Consider the following 18,049-nt stretch of genomic DNA (forward strand, 5'->3'; position numbering starts at 1 on the left):
TATCAAGTACTTTAGAAAAAGAAGTTAACTGTGGAACTGGCCCTTAGCTTGCCATACTCCTTCTGACACCTTTCTTGTACAGTGGTCTCACTGCTAACATTCTAAGGCTGTCTAAAAACATTTCCAGTGTATAGTGAGTGATTACAAATGTGGCTAACTGGTACCTAATAAAAGCTGAACAAGCTTTTGGAACTGAATTTGTTATTTCTTCATAACCTGATGAGTTTCTGATTTGAGGGACTGTATTTTTATTTCTATCTCAGTTTCTGTGGTTGGAATAATTTTAATACCTGGAAATTTGACTGGAAATGCACCAAGTATTAGTTGGGAAGCCTGACGGGAAGAGACCGCTGGGAAGACCTAGACGTAGATGGGAGGGTAATGTCAGGCGGGATCTATGGGAGATAGGAGTTGAAGGGGGCTGGATTTTGTTGGCCCAGGACAGGGTCCGATGGAGGGCTTTGGTTAATTCGGTGATGAACCTTCGGGTTCGGTAAGCCATCTAGCTAGTTAGTTAGTTATAGTATTTTCTCCCTCAATTTATGTAAATCTAAACTTTTTGTATTTGTTAGAAAAAAGTTATTGGTGGCATTAGCAACAACTCCAGAGTAAATGGTTCAACAGTATGCTTAGTATAACACATCAGCTGGACCATGGGTACGATAATTTCGAAATTTAAGGTATCTAACTGGTTACGGAACAATTAATTTACTTGTCATCACATCACACTGATGCACCATATTAATGATAAAAGCATGTCGGACAAACTCACCAAACTTCAAAAACATGATCAATATTTCTCAGTAAATTCATATTCAAGTATTACAGAATGACAAAGTTGTAATTTTAATTTGTCTGACTGTAATTTGGCAACAAAACTTGAGTTATTAATATGTGTAAGACAATGAAACAAGAGAAAATATTCTAAAAATCACACACATAAAATCCAGAAATACAAATTTGACTTTACACTAAAATTACAAGAGAGCTCTAGTAAACAGCCAATAAACACCCCCCCCCACCCACATGCAAACACACCGGATAATTCATAGCTCTAGTGCAAAACTTAAGATTGCTGTTTTGAAGATCATTTTCAGCACAAAATGCAAATAAAGATTTTTGAGATTTGCCATTTTTTAAATGTTCCAATGATTTTACACTGATGCCACTTCTATTATTGACATTATCAAGTTTTAGACAATAAAAACAATTAGCCTTAACATGTGAACTAATTTCCTTGTTTGCAAAAGAAAGAAAGCAAATTCTGCCATTTGTAGCATTTTTAAATTATCCCTTCTGAGTACTTACTTTAAGCACTTTTCTGTTCATGTAGTGGGGACTGTGGATATGCCAGACTTATTACTGGTTCTACTGTCACAGTCAGATACCTCTGCTTCAACTATTTATACTTCATACACTCTCAGTGCACAGCCACCATCAAACAATCACACAAACAATAATACAAAGTGATGTCAATGTTATAACACCATAACTCAGAAATGGTGGTGAATATGAGTAAAAAAGTTATTTGCATTTCCTGCTCCATATGATATCCACCTCCTTAAATATTTTATAAGAGCTTTAAATCACCCCCTCCCCTCTCTGTCCTGCGTGTGAGGCAGAAAGAGATATAATCTCATGTAAATTAATGCATGTTTCATTATGTTATGAATAAAACATATGTGATGAATAATGCATAAAAGAAATAAATCAACAGTACAGTACTCCACTTCAACACTGCATTTCTCAGCTTGAGCTTTTAATGTTGCATAGAGTACTATCACATTTGTCTTAGCAGCATGAAAACTTTAAATATTCCACACACAATTTCCCAGGCAAACTTTATTTCAAACAATCATATTTTGTTAACTAACAAAGATGCAGAAATACAACCAAAACATTATGAAGACATGAAAACACATCATTTATAATCATAAAGCCATTACTTTTGATCACGTATAATGTTGTTTTCAAAATAAAAATGTAACTGAGTTACGTGTCTGAAGTCAAACAAATAGTCTATAACTGATTCTCAGAATGGCAGATGCTGACTTTGCACAGGATATGAAATAAGCCTTTCACTTTTCTTCATATCCTGTGCATGGTTTGACTAATGAAGACCATAAGCATACCTTAGAGAACAAAGCTGCATTCCAGGTTGAGTTTTTGAACCTCAGAACTCATTACTATGAAGCAAAGGAGCCAACCATTCATTCACCATTCCATAGGATAATGTTATATAGTTAATATGTAAAAATAAGTTTAAAGCAGTTAAGTGATGAATCTGCAGTTACAATGTGTAATGTGAGAGTCAAAATGCATATTGTAAGACCAGTCTTCACTTTCTGCTGTATCACAATTCATTTTTCAAACGCATTAGTATATTCTGGTAAATCATGTGTAGATTCAAAATGAAATCCATTGAATGTAATTTATTCTCCCGTCATGTAGACATTCTATTCCAGGTATTTATTACTTTTTGGGACATACTACCAGAAATATATATCATTCACAGTCAAATTGCACATACAGTGGTAGAATGTGGACTGGATACACTGGAGGGATAAAAAAAACTTACAATGTTCCATAACTTGTAGCAATCCATACTTGTTCAGTCAGCCTAACTTTTGTTATTTTGTATATAGTATTGTATAAAGAAATTTGTAAATGATGTACTGAAAAGGATGGGGAAGGCAGTGGTAATAGCCAAATTGAAGCCATTATCCCAGCATGTGCCTGGAAACAAGTAAGGAACAAAACAAAACAATCCTGACAGCTGGCCTCCGGGTCCATGCATGCACATACACACAGGCTCATCATCAAAATTTTTATTCAACATGTGTTATGTTTTGTTTTTGTATGTTTGCACTGTTAGAGGGCAAGAATTTGTATTCACATATATATTTATGGAAACATATAGTTTCACAATCCTTGTGAGGCAAACTTTTGTGGTGTGCTATCATGTGTCTTTGACAAATTAGGGTGCAGCACAGGTTAAAAAGTTTGTCAAACACTGTCACAGAGGATGTGTTCAATGCCTAATTCATAATGCCAAAGTGTATGTTCTTGTATTCATTCAGCTGAAACAAATGTCTGCAGACCATAATGTAAATTACAAGAATATGGATGACGCCAGTGTACTGAATGCTCACGGGCTCTTTACCCTGGTAATCATTCAGTTACTGCGCATTTCACAAATAAACATCCCTTGGAGCCAAGTCGGACTGCATGTGAAATTTTTTTATCACATACAGCACATAACTGTGGTTTCAGTTGAACAGTATTTTATTCTATATAACCTGATCTTTGCTGATGTCATCACATTATCACTGCATCACTTGCAGCACCATCATTTTAAAATGACTGGACACAAATATATCTCTTTTCAACAAGGCTACATTTTTTCATGTCCTCACACAAACAGTGTTACTGACACCACTGTCACAGTCTGACTCGATAGGGTCGGTGGTGCAGATATATATGGAAGAATGTATACAGAAGCATGTTTTTCTATCTCTTTAACATACCAGACCAAGCTATGGTCACCCAACTCTCCCTGTGCTCCTTCTAGGAATGATTTCAGCTGTTTAGTCCAGTTTGTCACTTGCAGACCAAGCTATGTCAGTTCCCTATTATTACAGCTCAATGGTAAATCAACAACCAATAAAAACAATAAAAGAGACCAGTCAGTAATGACATTAAGATATTTGTAACTATACATAAAGATTAAAATTTCAGACCGTGCAAAGTCTACGAGCTGATATCAAAAGTGATTGTTACTACCTTTTACTTGCATTAAATCTTGTAAAATATTAACCACTCTAACAATTCCAAACCCAAGTAGAAATCAATAAAAAGAGACTATTTAAATATGTGACCACTTTATTGCAAAATAAAACAAAGTAACATTCTGCTCTGAAACTACTGATATCAGATATTCTTACAACAAAATACCAACTCTGTTCATTATTATGTAACCCACATCAAAGCTCTTTAACAAAGTGCTTTCAGTTTATCATCCTGTGACAATCTTTTACACAAAGCATGATGAAAATTAAAACACAACATCCTCCACAAAAAGCACTAACATAACTCTAAACAAGACATTCCTAAAAATGGCTAACATCACTTATCTACTGACAGAGTCTGCAATGATGTGGATTAAACCAATATTCAGATGTATGTCTACACAACATACATTATTCAGATCACGTGAACTACATCTAACAAAGTCATTAAGAACAAACACTGGACTTTGGGAACAATCGCTTTATTCCTGAAGACATTGCATAAATATCTGGTCCAATAGCAATTTCATACATACCAAACTGACTTACAAACTCATCTGGACTGCATTCTGTCATGCTTTGTCTAAATGCCTGAAGAAAGTTCAAATCGTTTGACTCCATTCACTGCATCAGCAGGACAACAACTTCTGAATTTGCCCCTAATTATGATCCATCCACTTACAGAGAACTAGAATACTGCATGATATATATTCCAAGCCATAAACTTATAATCATATGAGTAAGACCAAAAACCTCTAGGCACCTGGAGAAACCCAGTTACTCTTTAGAAATAAAAGTTTACAATATTGTGCTGCTTGTATTTTTAATATAAATGAGTCTTGAAATACAGGTTCTCATACACAAACTGTGTTCTGGTGCATTTTAAGTTGGGTTTTAGTCACAAAGCCTTTATTGCAAAGTAGGCAATGGTAAGGTCTCTGTCCAGTGTGATAACGTTTGTGAACAATGAGACTTGATTGTTGTGTGTATGATTTACCACATTCATCACATCTGTGGTGTTTTTCCCTTGTGTGCACACACATATGCATTCTCAGGCTTGATTTTTTTCCAAATGCCTTAGCACAGACATCACATACAAAAGGTTTTTCACCTGTGTGAACTCGTTTGTGTGCCTCTAGTTGATGATTGGTCCTGAATGACCTGCCACAAATGTCACAGAGAAAAGTACGATTCCCTCCTGTATGGGAACCCATGTGTAGAAGCAAAGTTTTTTTGTGTTTTAACACTCTGCCACAAAATTCACACTCATGGCCCTCAAATGACTTAGTGCTGCCATCTTTCTGCACTTCTGGGTGAGTAGTTCGTTTGTGACGAGTTAAGTAATGCTTGTAAAAAAATGCCTTCCCGCATATATTACATGAAAATGGCTGATTTCTTGAGTGAAAGTTCATGTGTGTCTTGAGTTGATGCTTCTCATGAAAACCCTTACCACAAACATCACAATGATATCTGAAATCATGTAGATGTTTGTTTTCATGTGCCTTCAGAGCTGATTTAAATGCTGCTGCATAACCACATATATTGCAAATATGATTCTTAATGCCAGAATGTACTATCTTATGGTGGGAATTCAGCTGGTAAGTGAATTTGAAAGTCTTGTTGCAGATGTCACAAGTAAATAGTCTTTCTTTATGTGACCGTTTGTGTCGTCTCAGCTTATCTGATGTCAACAAAACTTTACCACATATATCACACAAAAAGTTATGTGTCTTTAAGTGTAAATCAAGTGTTGATTCCTTGTCAAATATTTTACCACATATAAAACATATTTGGCGCTGATCACCTGGAAGAACTGTTGCATCACCTAATGGTAGGTTTTCAGATGTGGTATTCCCTGCACTGTTTTCTGCGGGGTCATTTTTGAGTGAATCACCACAATAATCAGTTCTATTGTTACTGTTAAGCCTTGTTTTATCCAGCTTAACTATCATACAACCCAATGTTGTTGGTAGCAGAGCAAATTTCTGGTGCTGATTAAATGTGCCCAATTTCTCAGTAGTGGTACCCTCGCCTAATTTTACATAAGGATCAACACTTTCTTTTCCAGCATTTGCAACAGCATTGCATCTCACAGTCTCATCACCAGCATTACTTTTGAGTGTATCACCAGAAGCACTTGCCTTCCTTTCAATGCTTGTAACTGTGTTACTTTTGACATCCTCACTGGAAACATGTGATTTTCCCCCAATGATTGCAACCAGATTACTATTAAGTGTATTGCAACGAACATAACTTCCTCCAACATAACTTTCTGTATTATTACTTCTCTCAGGGGCTGCATCAAAAATGTAATTATTTACATCAATCCTTGGTGGTGACACACTTCTTGTCTCTCCTTTTATAAGCATTGTCTTTCTTTGCACTGCTGGTATTGTAACATTCTGTGGCCAATTCAACACACTCAAATCTGCAGTAGTGTCACTTTTCTTGGTCAGTTTATCACACATGTAACTCTTCTGCCTATCATTTCCAATAGACTTACCACTGACTACCTCACCACAATAGATGATTTCTTCATCGTCTGAAATAGCATCACTTTTAATTAAAGTTTCACCATCATTGAAACTACTTTCTCCACTGATGGTAACTGAGGTACATTTTAGAGTCTTTGCATAAATATCATTCTCCTCATCATTGTTTGGTAGCGATATATTACTTACTTCTCTCCGCTGTGCTGGCACTAAAGAAAAGTTATGGGGATGCTTCAATTGACTCAAGTTTCTAGTAGCATTAATTTTCTTATTAAATTCATCACATATAAGACTCTTCTGTCCACTGTTTAAAACAAAGTTATTTCTGGGTGCCTGACTAGAAAAATAACCTCCTCCCATATTTGCATTGACATCTGTTTTCAATTTTTCACTAAAATTGTAAGGTTCTTCTTTGTTTGTGGTAACACTGTTACATTTGAGTATCCCCCCACACATATAACTGGTTTCTCCAATGTTTGCAGTACTGTTACTATCATTTTTTCCCCTACTATCACACAAATTAGCATTTCTTTTATCTCCCACCACAACCATCATCACCAATCCCTGCAATGTTGGCACCAGAAAAACTTTCTGCTGCTGGTTCAAATAACTTGTTGCTCCCTCTCTTATGACATCAGATCCACTATCTTTTGTAGATCTAGAAAAGAAGAGAAAAGTTCTCTTAGAATTTGAACAGAACTTCGAAGTTGCATAAGAGTACACACACATCACAGCATGTATCCAAGAAAAGTTTGTTCATTTAACTGGAATGTAATACACAAGCATAATAACTAAATTAATATAAATTACACCAGTTTAGCTGAGTCTTACTTGACAATTTGGAAACACCACTACTGTGAACACTTATGTTCATCTATGGTCATTCAACATTTTCACTGCCAAATCAAACTTTTCTTTACCTGAAAAGCTTTGATACTGAACAGCACAGAAAAATCAACATATAGCATTAGCTATAAATTGAGGTTATTTTATGTCATTTGTATGACTATGCATTACCAAATGCTTTTAGGGAGGCAGCATATATTTTCCTTCTCCCTTAACATATAGGACTTGTAGAATTCTGTTTCCCTTTAAAAGCATTATGTCCTATCATTCCCACACTGGCCACACTGTTTCCTGTGATAAATAAATGTGTAAAGGTTTTGTGTCTTATGAGTACATCTTTTTTTGCTAATATCCTGCTGTTGCTTTGACACAATGGAGTGATATTACTGCATGTGTTGTTTCTAGTTCTCAATAAAAAAATATATCTCATATATCAATGCTCATAATAATGAGTGGTGCAAGAAATGTTACCCAAATGTCAGTTTAAATAACAGTATGATCTGGAGCTTTAATGGATAATAAGTATAATAAATTAAAGAATGTTGTTGTCTGCTGGGTTATTGCGCCATGTACAGAAGATAGCAATCTTCAGACTCACCAATGTGAAAACCTAAAATCCTAACTAACTAACTAGATGGCTTACCGAACCCGAAGGTTCATCACCAAATTAACCAAAGCCCTCCACCGGACCCTGTCCTGAGCCAACAAAATCCAGTTTCCTTCAACTCCTATCTCCCATAGATCCCACCTGAGATTATCCTCCCATCTACGTCTAGGTCTCCCCAGCGGTCTCTTCCCTTCAGGTTTCCCAACCAGTACCCGGTGCACACCTCTTGTCCCATCCATGCGCGCTACATGTCCCGCCCATCTCCCTCTTCTCGACTTAATGACCCTCACAATACTGGGGGAGCAGTACAGATTTTTAAGCTCGTCATTGTAAAATTCTATATAATAAATTATTTTCAGGCTACCAGAAATGCCAGGTGGGTTTTTTTAACCTTTCAACCAACTAACATGGCTAGCAGCCCGAGAAGAATTTATTGAAATAACAGCTACAATACCCATATAATGGCATATGTATCCACTAACACATAGAATAATTCTTGGAGATTTTTCCTTTGTGGATCATATGCTCAATTTGACCACCGTTCTGTCGTGCAACTTCCAAAATACTAACGGCTACGTTTGTGATCATTGGACGGCACATGTTCCATAATTTCACCACACATTTGAACAATAAAAGCTCTCAGTTGCACAATGAGGCTTTTCCTTTAAGGTACACCAAAGGATAAAGTCACAGGGGTTAATGTCCAGGCTATTGGGTGGCCACTTCTGTCAGCATCCATAATGATCATAATATCAATGGGAAATCACACGTGGACCAAAAGTGCCTTGCAGGAAGCCCTAGACAACATCTGCTATTTGGTGCAGTCCCAAACCACAGTGTATTTAACAGCAAACCATTTGTGATAAGCTGAGGGACAAAACTGCTGTTCAGCATGCTCAGATACTGCTCGCTATTCACAGTATGGTCAAACTATATCGGTCTGATGAGTCCATAGTTGGAGATGACATCTCAAACAGGAATTTTCGGTGCATGAAGCATTTCCTTGGTGAGCACGAGGATTTTCTGAAGACCAAAAGTGCACATTTTGCTTGTTGACAACGCCATCCAAGTGAAAACGTGCTTCACCTGAAAACCATACATTGTGCATTGTGACTTCTTCATGCACTGTCCATGCAGCAAACTCCAGTCCGAGTTGTTTATCATGACCGGTTAGTTCATGCATCACTGTCATTTGAACTGATACAGATGCAAATCATTGGGCAAAATTCACCGCTCTGGTCGTTTGGATATTCTGAATTCTGCCGCGACCTTCCAGGGCTTCTTTATATGGCTGCTCTGACAGCTGCAATATTCTGTGGGCTATGCACATTTGCATTTCTTTTCCTACATTGTATACCATCCTGTTGAAACTGCTGATGAAGCTTGTGAATAGTTTTTGGAGCAGGGGCCCACTGAGTACCACAATGGGCACAAAAATCTCTGCGTTTACACAACACTTTTTGTTGCTGTAAAATAACACAACTGTTTGCATTCTCTTCTTGATCATATGTATTTCCTCATCTGCCATTTTCTGCATACTAGCTCAGAACTGCTAGCTAATCACTTGGTGACATTAACTACGGTGCATGATCTTTAATCATTACTCTGATATGAAGAATATGCCACTATCAAAATATAGGTCAATCGGGTTAAGGTTTGTTTGATTTATTCAATGTATTGACAGTCCAGCTCAGTCAATTACCACAGAAGAATCAAACAAACATTTAGAATGCATCAGTCTTGAAACTTCAATCATTTTCTAGGTCCTCTGTAAAGAAATCTAGCCATATTTTATAGTGAAAATACCAGCATATGTTACTACTGTTTTATTAATTAATGTTACATCTTTAAATCACAAGAACTCTGCAATACAGAAATGATAAAATCACCATACTAATATAAACCACAATATTTATAGGACACACTTATGTAATTAATATACAGAAATAAATTAAACACTAGTATGATCAATATATTCGTATGAAAACTGAAGTTACAATACAAGTAAGAGAACTAATACCATCTTAAAACTTGCAAATTCACTGAAGGTCCCAATGTATGAATTTGAGCGCTGTCAAGAGGGCACACAATCAAAGACTTGGCATACCAACATTACTGGTTATTTCCTATGTACAGAAAATAAAGATTTTTAGGAATTGGGGGGATGGGAGGGGGGTGTTATGCCACGAAATCCATTTACCTTGTGGATCTTTTATGTTGTAAAGTTAACAGATACACCTGCAGCACAAATTTAGAAGTATCTTTAGCTGTCCTACTGAAGTACAGACTAACCAAATTTCAAACAAAAAATGCCAGGATACTTATGATTTTTGACAGTGTATTGAACCTGATGATGGAAGAGGTGAAAAGGCCTTGAAAAGAAACTAGCCAGCATGAAGAAACTGAAGAGAACTATGAGACTGATAAAATACAATAGCATGCCCAACAGCCAAACACGAAAAAGACAGATACTATAAAATAATGATTTCATAGAAAATGCTCTGAGACTGAACACATGATCCTAATTTTTAACTGTAACTGCAAAATGGTGTATGACTCAATTCAAACTTAACACTTCTTTGTAGTTTGTGCAGTCTCATAATTGAATTTTAAAAATGTGGGAACTAATGCAAAATTTAAAAGATATTAACCCTTTGCAGTCAAAGTTCTTCTAAATAATATTAAGAATTTAGTCTGTGCATAAAAGGAAATACACGTTCCCATTATGAAGACTTCTTAAGCATCATAGTTAATGCTGCTTAAGAAAATAATCCCTTTTTACATAAAGAATCATACAGAACCCATTAATACAAAAAGTAATTACTTATGTTTGAAGAAGCTGGTACAAAGCATTAAAACGTCTTTTTAAGGGTTAACATCCGAATTCAAAATTCACGAAATTTAAAAACCTGGATAGTTGATCATCCTGAAAACCTTTAATGATACACAAGGAACACCATACATAAATGTAGGGCTGTACCACAATCTATGGGATATGTGGTCACCCTATTCTAATTCCCTAATTAGGAATTTCAGAAACTTCATTTTCTGTGAAGCACATCTCAGTACTAATATCCTGATCACATGACACATCAACACTGCATGTGCAGCAACAAAGAACAATACCAAAGTATCCATCCTAAATACAGCATTCATGTCCTGTAGACAGCACAGCCAAATGTCCTATTTATTCTAGCAAATATTAATGAACAAGTGCATTTAACTGAATCTACATGGTTTGACATTGAAGTAAAATCTGGTATCCCTGATAGAAAGTTGTATGAAAAGCTTTTCTATATTGCAAACTGAATGTGTAGAAATTCTAAGAAAGGCTCTCAGGCACACACACCCTTCTGAACCTTATGAATTACTACCTGTCTCTAAAATACATCATACCAAGTTATCAGCTTTTTTAACTTTGCATGACTTTTTGTGAACTGTGAGAAGGGCCTGACAAATAAATTCATGCTCACACCACTCACACTGGTATGGTCTCTGCCCTGTGTGGAGCCGTCTGTGTATCGTGAGAGTGGCATGTTGAGTAAAAGCCTTGCCACATATCTCACATTTGAATGGACGCTCCCCTGTGTGAACACGGCGATGCTGTTTAAGGTTGCAACTCTTAATAAATGCCTTTCCACATACATCACATACATTAGTCTTTTCACCTGTGTGAATTCTGCAGTGGAATTTGAGATGTTCCTTGGAACTCAATGACTTACCACACACATCACAGATATAAACATTCGCCCCAGTGTGTGAATTCATGTGCAGCATCAGAGATTTCTTATAAGCATATGTCTTGCCACATATTTCACACTGGTTCAGTTTCTTGTCACTACTTCCTGTGTGGGTTTTCATGTGCTGCACAAGGGAATTCTTATATGCATAAGCTTTACTGCACACTTCACATTTGTTTATTTCCTTCTCAATCTTCACTGTGGGGTGGATGCTTCTCTTGTGGGCATAGAGACTATGTTTGTATCGGAAAGTCATGCCACATTGTTCACATTTGTAAGGTTTCTCTCCTGTGTGTGAGACCTGGTGTAGAAGCAGTGTTGACTTGTAAAGAAATGATTTCCCACAAATGACACAGTCATGTGTCTCAACTTTCTCCTTCACATCTAAGTGACTCAACTTCTTGTGCTCCACTAAATTCTTCTTGTTGAGATACTGTCTGTTACAAATATCGCATCTGTATGACTTCCGAGTCAAATGAATGGTGGCATGATTCTGCAGTTCAACCTCAGAATTGAAGTTCTTTCCACATGTGTCACAAGTGAATTCATGAGAGTGTTTCCTGTAATGAAGTTCCAGATGGTATTCATATGCTGTAGCATAATCACAAATGTTACAGAAAAACATCTTTTCCTGAGCATGGGACTCCTTGTGTTCAAACATATCCTGTGATGAACTGAATTTATTATTGCACACATCACAAGAAAAAGGAAGTATCTGTCTATGAGCTGCCATATGACCAGTAAGCAATTCATTTGTCTCAAAACACACACTGCAACTGCTGCACATATACTCCTGCCCTTTATCAGCCTCAATTTCTATCTTCACAGGAATATCTAAACATTGCTCATAGGAACAGTTATCAGATTGCATCATTTCATACAATTCTGATTCTGTAGCAGGAAATTCTTGAGTCTTGTGCATCTTCAGCTTTCTAGATGTCTTTCTCAGTGGTTTCATACGCCTAGGCAAGGATGTTTTCTTGTAAATTCTACTTTTCTTTGGGCCACCAGTTCTTCTGAGAGCTTCACCAATTCCTTCAGATGCATACCTAGAAAGAAGACAATTTAAAATGATCTTCTAAAAATCAACTTCAATAAGACACGTCACTTCCTAAGTAATTACACAGGCACAATGGTGCTGTGTTGGTAACACAAATTAAGTCTACATAGTTGATCCTATTGTGAGTAATCCCTGTTAGAGCAGATAAAAAATCCAACAGTGCTCATGCAACCAACATGTTACCCTACTTTCTGTATATAACAAAACTTGTGTGACAGCAGCATGTTTAGGATAACTTTGTAGTGCCAGCTAATAACACAATGCCAAAGGAGTAGTTACGTTCATTAAAGAAAGGCTTCATGTAGTAAGGAGCATAATTTGATAGATAAGATAGCCAAAAATGAAGAAACAGTATCCTGCCCAATATAAAGTAAAGAATTTCACAAGAAAATTGTGAGCATCTTAAAAATAATTCCCAAGAATTATGAATTATGGAAATAAATATGGGGAAAAAACAAAGGAATTAGAAAAAAGACAAACATTTGATCTTCAACCAGAAAGAAGTTAATATTTTGTACGTCAAGAATTAAAGGATTTATAACTTTCAAAATCATCTAGCATTATCTGATAACATTTGAATTTAAGTGAAGTGGTAAGTACTATCCATGCCATGTTAAAGTGCATTCTTAATTGCCACAACAAGGCACATTCTCAGGTAGTGGATGGAGAAGGAATTCAGATATGGAGGTCAGCTGTGAATATACTGAATAAACAATCACATCAAGCCCACAGCAGATGGTCCTCTGCTTGGGGTTGGGCAACAGCTCACAACTCTCAACAATTCTCCACCATAAAAGAACCAGGGCATTACAAAATGTTATGTAGGGTCTATGATATGGACAGATTCTTTTGAATGACCTAAGCAATGGAAAATGGAACTTGAAATGGCAGGTGTCTTTGTAGGTTAGGTTCTTTGAAAACAGTTTATAAAGATAATTAGAAAAATATAAATAAATTACATTTAGTGAGAGTACAAGAGGCTGGATAAGACAAGGGTGCACTGAACAAGCAGCTTATCAGCATTTAGGAATAGCTTTCTAGGGAACTACATCAGCAGGTAAGATGCTTTGGTTTGTTAATGACAGAACATCATATTAAATACTAAGAAGCTGTTGGTTTCATACTGTTCTGAATGTGGATGCACCAAGTGGCATCTGATGATAGATATGAGGACTCGCACTTACGAGAGCATTTAATCAATTCCCTAAGTAAAACTTGAACATGTTGTTATGAGTGATAGTGGGATTTCAGCAGTAAACTTTCCCATATCGAAACATCTAGGTGTCAAGAGTACAAAGTTCCCATGTTGTAAAATTCATAAAAATACTTAGCTTTGCCTGACTGGAAGATATAAATCAGAATGACCCTGTTTTGGCAGATAGAAGCAGTCTGATCTTTCAGAGAGAGACTGGCTATGACACTGTCTGCTATTTTGTTGTTACAAGATGCATGGAGAGGCTATAGGCAAGCAAGGAGCACACTCAATTCATATGCAGTGATTTGATTGCAGGATGCTAAATGACATAGAAGTTAGGCAAAGTGTCAGGTAAAAATTTCAAAACGTTTTACAGATTTGGTGATAATGGCAATTTGCTTGCAGATTCAATAAAAATTGTGAATAGGTGGAAAAAAAATTTTAACCAGCTCTTAAATGTTCATGAGACTGATGATGTTAGACAGATTAAAATGCATACAGCTGAGCTGTTAGTGCCAGAACCTAGCTTAGATGAAGCTGAACTAGCCATTGGGAAGTTGAAAAGTTATAAATATCTAGGTATTGATCAGATTCCAGCAGAATTAATTAAAGCAGGTGGCAAAGGGTTGCATATGAGGATCCACAAGCTTATTCAGTTAATTTGGGATAAGGAAGAGATGCCACAACAATGGAAGGAATCCATAATTATTCCTATTCATGAGAAGAGGGACAAGACTGAGTGTGGTAATTACCAAGGAATTTCGCTCCTATCAACCTCATACAAAGTTGTATCCAACATTCTTTTGGCAAGATTAACCCCATATGCAAATGAAATTATTGGGGATCATCAGTGTGGGTTCAGATAAAACAGATCAACGATTGATCAGATCTTTTGCATTCGTCAGATACTAGAGAAAAAATGGGAGTTCGGTGGGACCGTATATCAATTATTTATAGATTTCAAAACAGCCTATGACTCTGTGAAGAGAGAAGTGTTATATAATATTCTTATTGAATTTGGTATACCAAAGAAGCTAGTGAGTCTAATAAAAATGTGCTTAAATGAAACCTGTATGTATCTGAGATGTAAGACTTGAGGTTCTCACAGCGGTGAGTATGAAGATTTCTGTCTTCTGGGTTATTGCGCTGTGTAGTCTGGTCGATGTTAACCAACGTTTCAGAGGTCATACTGCCTCCGTCATCAGGGCGATGACGGAGGCAGTATGACCTCTGAAACGTTGGTTAACATCAACCAGACTACACAGCGCAATAACCCAGAAGACAGAAATCTTCATGTATCTGAGACATTCCTCATCAAGAACGGTCTGAAACAAGGAGATGCTTTGTCTCCCTTGCTTTTTAACTTTGCTCTAGAATATGCTATCAGGAAAGTCCAAGATAGGCAGGAGGGTTTGCAATTGAATGGGACACATCAGTTATTGGCATATGCTGATGATGTTAATTTATTGGGGGACGATATAAATACAATAAAGAGGAACACAGAATTTTTACTAGAGCCTAGTAGACAGGTGGGGCTAGAAGTAAATTCAGAAAAAACTAAGTACGTGTTGGTATCTCGTCAGCATACAGAGGGGCAGAGGATATTTGGGACTATGAGAGAAGAGGATGGGACATGGAGAAAACTGCATATTGACGAACTTAAAAATCTGTACTCCTCCCCCAACATTGTCAGGGTGATTAAGTCGAGAAGAATGAGATGGGCGGTTCATGTGGCACGCATGGATGGGAAAGAGGTGTGCACCGGGTATTGGTTGGGAAGCCTGAGGGGAAGAGACCGCTGGGGAGACCTAGACATAGATGGGAGGATAATGTCAGACAGAATTATGGGAGATAGGAGTTGAAGGAGACTGGATTTTGTTGGCCCAGGACATGGTGCGGTGGAGGGCTTTGGTTAATTCGGTGATGAACCTTCGGGTTCAGTAAGCCATCTAGTTAGTTAGTTTACAGATTTGGAGAACAAGGATGATAATGTGGACATCAATTAAGAACTAGAAAAATATATGAGAAAATATAAGAGCTTCAGCCAAAGATAGTCCAGGACATCAGCAGCATAAACCATGATTTGATGAAGAAGGTTCAAATTATTAATTAACAAGGAAACACACTAAACTGTGCTGGTTGCAGAGTCCAAGTCAAATGAACAGATGTTACCAGTTTAGGGTCAAGTTGGTTAAAGATGAGAATGGTGATTAGCTTGCAGATTCCCACAATATTCAACAGGTGGAAGAATTACATTTGCTAGCTATTGAATGTACATGGGATTACAAATATTAAGCATATTATACACCTGAGTCTAACTTTTCTGAGGCTGAAACTGATTTTGAAAAGACAAATCACCAGATATTAATTTAATTTAAGCTCAACTGATCCAAACAGGAGGTAATATATGATGTACTGTGATACACAAACTTGTTAATTGTATTTGGAAAAGGAATAATTGCTACAGCAGTGGAAGAAATCTGTTAATGTACATAGTTATATGAAGGGTGACAAAACTAAGTGTCCTGACCACTGATTAATGTCACTGTTACTGACCTCACACATAATTTTATCCAGCATTCTTCTATCAGGTTTAAATCCATTAGATAAAAGTACTAGGGATCATTAGTGTGGATTCTGACATAAACAATCATCTACCGATCAGATAGTCTACATTCTTTTGACACTGGACAAGGAAAACTGGGACCATAATGGCACAATACACCATCTATTTACAGACTCCAAAGAAGCCTATGATTCAGTTAAAAAGGAAGTACAATGCAATATTCTCATTGAATTCAGTAAAACAATGGAACCCATTAACTAATTAATGAAGAATCTCCTATTAAGAGTAGTCTGAAATGTAATTGCTGCTTTAACACCATTTCTTTTGAACTTTGTTTTAAAATACACTACCATGAAGGTGCCCCCCCCACCCAAAAGGACTGGATTTTGATGGAACATGTCATATTCTGGTTGTGCTGATGATGTTAAATTAGTGGGTAAAAACATTAAAGTAGTAAATAAAAAAAGTTATTTAGATTCTGGTAAGGAAGAAAACTAAGTTTCTCTTCATGTCTCATCACTACACTACAAGACAGAAATCCGAACGAAGCGGTCGGGTGATTAACACTCCTGCTCCATATTTGGGAGATTCTGGGTTCAAATCTTGGTCTAGAAACCGGCTCAATCTAATGCCAAGATAGCACCTTAAATTAGGCCATGACCACTTCCTTCCACATCCTTTCCAATTCACAATCATCCTTTCATTCAATGCTGTGTAGTCTGAGCTACCGAAAAGCATCGTTAAATAAACTACAAATAAATAAATATACAAGACAGAATTGTTATATAAATGTACCCAACACTTTATCTGAAAACGCAGCCAATTTAAAACATTTGGGAACAACAGTAAGAAATAGAAATTCCATTCATAGGGAAATTAGAGCAGACTACAATCAGGAAATGCTTCCTACCACATTGATAAGAAGCATTGGTGTTCCCAGCTGAAATCTTAAACTGTAAAAAATAAAACATATATGGCTAAAATTTTAGCAGTTGTTTTGTATGAGTGTCGAGCTTGGCCTCTCACATTAATGGACAGACACCAACTTTGAGGCTAGGGTGCTAAGCAGGATGTTTGAGCCTAAGAGGAATGAAGTGCAGTTGCAGGAGAAAGTTATGTCATGAGGAGCATACTTGTAATCCTAACCAAACATTATTAAAATAATAAAATCAAAGAGGATGAAATGGGTAAAGCATGCAGCATGCATGAGGAAGATGAGTGCATAGAGCATTTTTGTTGGACAGCTTGAAGTAGAGAGACTACTCAGTGGACCTATGTGTACATTGAATTAATCTGGCTTAGGAAAAGGGCTGGTGTCAGTCTCATGAATATGGCAATAAACCTGTGAATTCCATAAAAACTGGGGAATATGTTGACTACCTACCTGAGCATACTACAAGCTTCTCAAGAAGGGTTTAACTTCGTTATTCACACTAAACCTATATATCAATTGTTGCCCCAGAGTTGAACAGTACACCAATGTGTGAATTGCTAGTGCTATAACACCTCTGCATCCATAATGTCAACATTTAGTAAGATTAACTGATGGCGGTGGTGGTGGCAAAACAGGACAGGATATGGTATAGTTTATTACTCTTTCCAGATAGGTGGTTGTATGCCTTACTCTGATATGTGAATGTCTTATTTCAGTATGTTTCTTTCTATGAAGAACATGCAGCATTCCTGTTACCACAGGGGCACAACACTGTATTCTATCAGTACATTCTTTGTTACATGAGTTAGTGGAAATCCATA

General features: G+C 36.8%; 2 protein-coding genes across 2 annotated transcripts in view; both read right to left on the reverse strand.

The window, feature by feature from the left end:
• The window catches only part of LOC110829205 (uncharacterized), a 183,772-nt gene that overhangs the window by 29,746 nt on the left and 135,977 nt on the right, over window positions 1–18,049 (reverse strand). The gene's annotated exons all lie outside the window — the stretch shown is intronic.
• Window positions 3,865–9,472, reverse strand: LOC110829214 (uncharacterized). The gene is made up of 2 exons (XM_022062725.2): window positions 8,216–9,472; window positions 3,865–6,938 (listed from the first exon to the last, which is right to left on the reverse strand). Exon 2 carries the CDS (start codon window positions 6,833–6,835, stop codon window positions 4,643–4,645), a length of 2,193 nt encoding a protein of 730 aa, XP_021918417.1. The 5' UTR covers window positions 6,836–6,938; window positions 8,216–9,472; the 3' UTR covers window positions 3,865–4,642.

The sequence above is a fragment of the Zootermopsis nevadensis genome, unplaced genomic scaffold (genome assembly GCF_977971745.1).
Source record: "Zootermopsis nevadensis isolate Lab colony 2312 unplaced genomic scaffold, Znev_1.0 Znev_ptg000008l, whole genome shotgun sequence".
Lineage (NCBI taxonomy): Eukaryota > Metazoa > Arthropoda > Insecta > Blattodea > Termopsidae > Zootermopsis > Zootermopsis nevadensis.

Coding starts and splice junctions, on each gene's coding strand:
- LOC110829214 (XM_022062725.2), bottom strand. CDS start 6,835: ATGATGGTTGTGGTGGGAGATAAAAGAAATGCTAATTTGTGTGATAGT.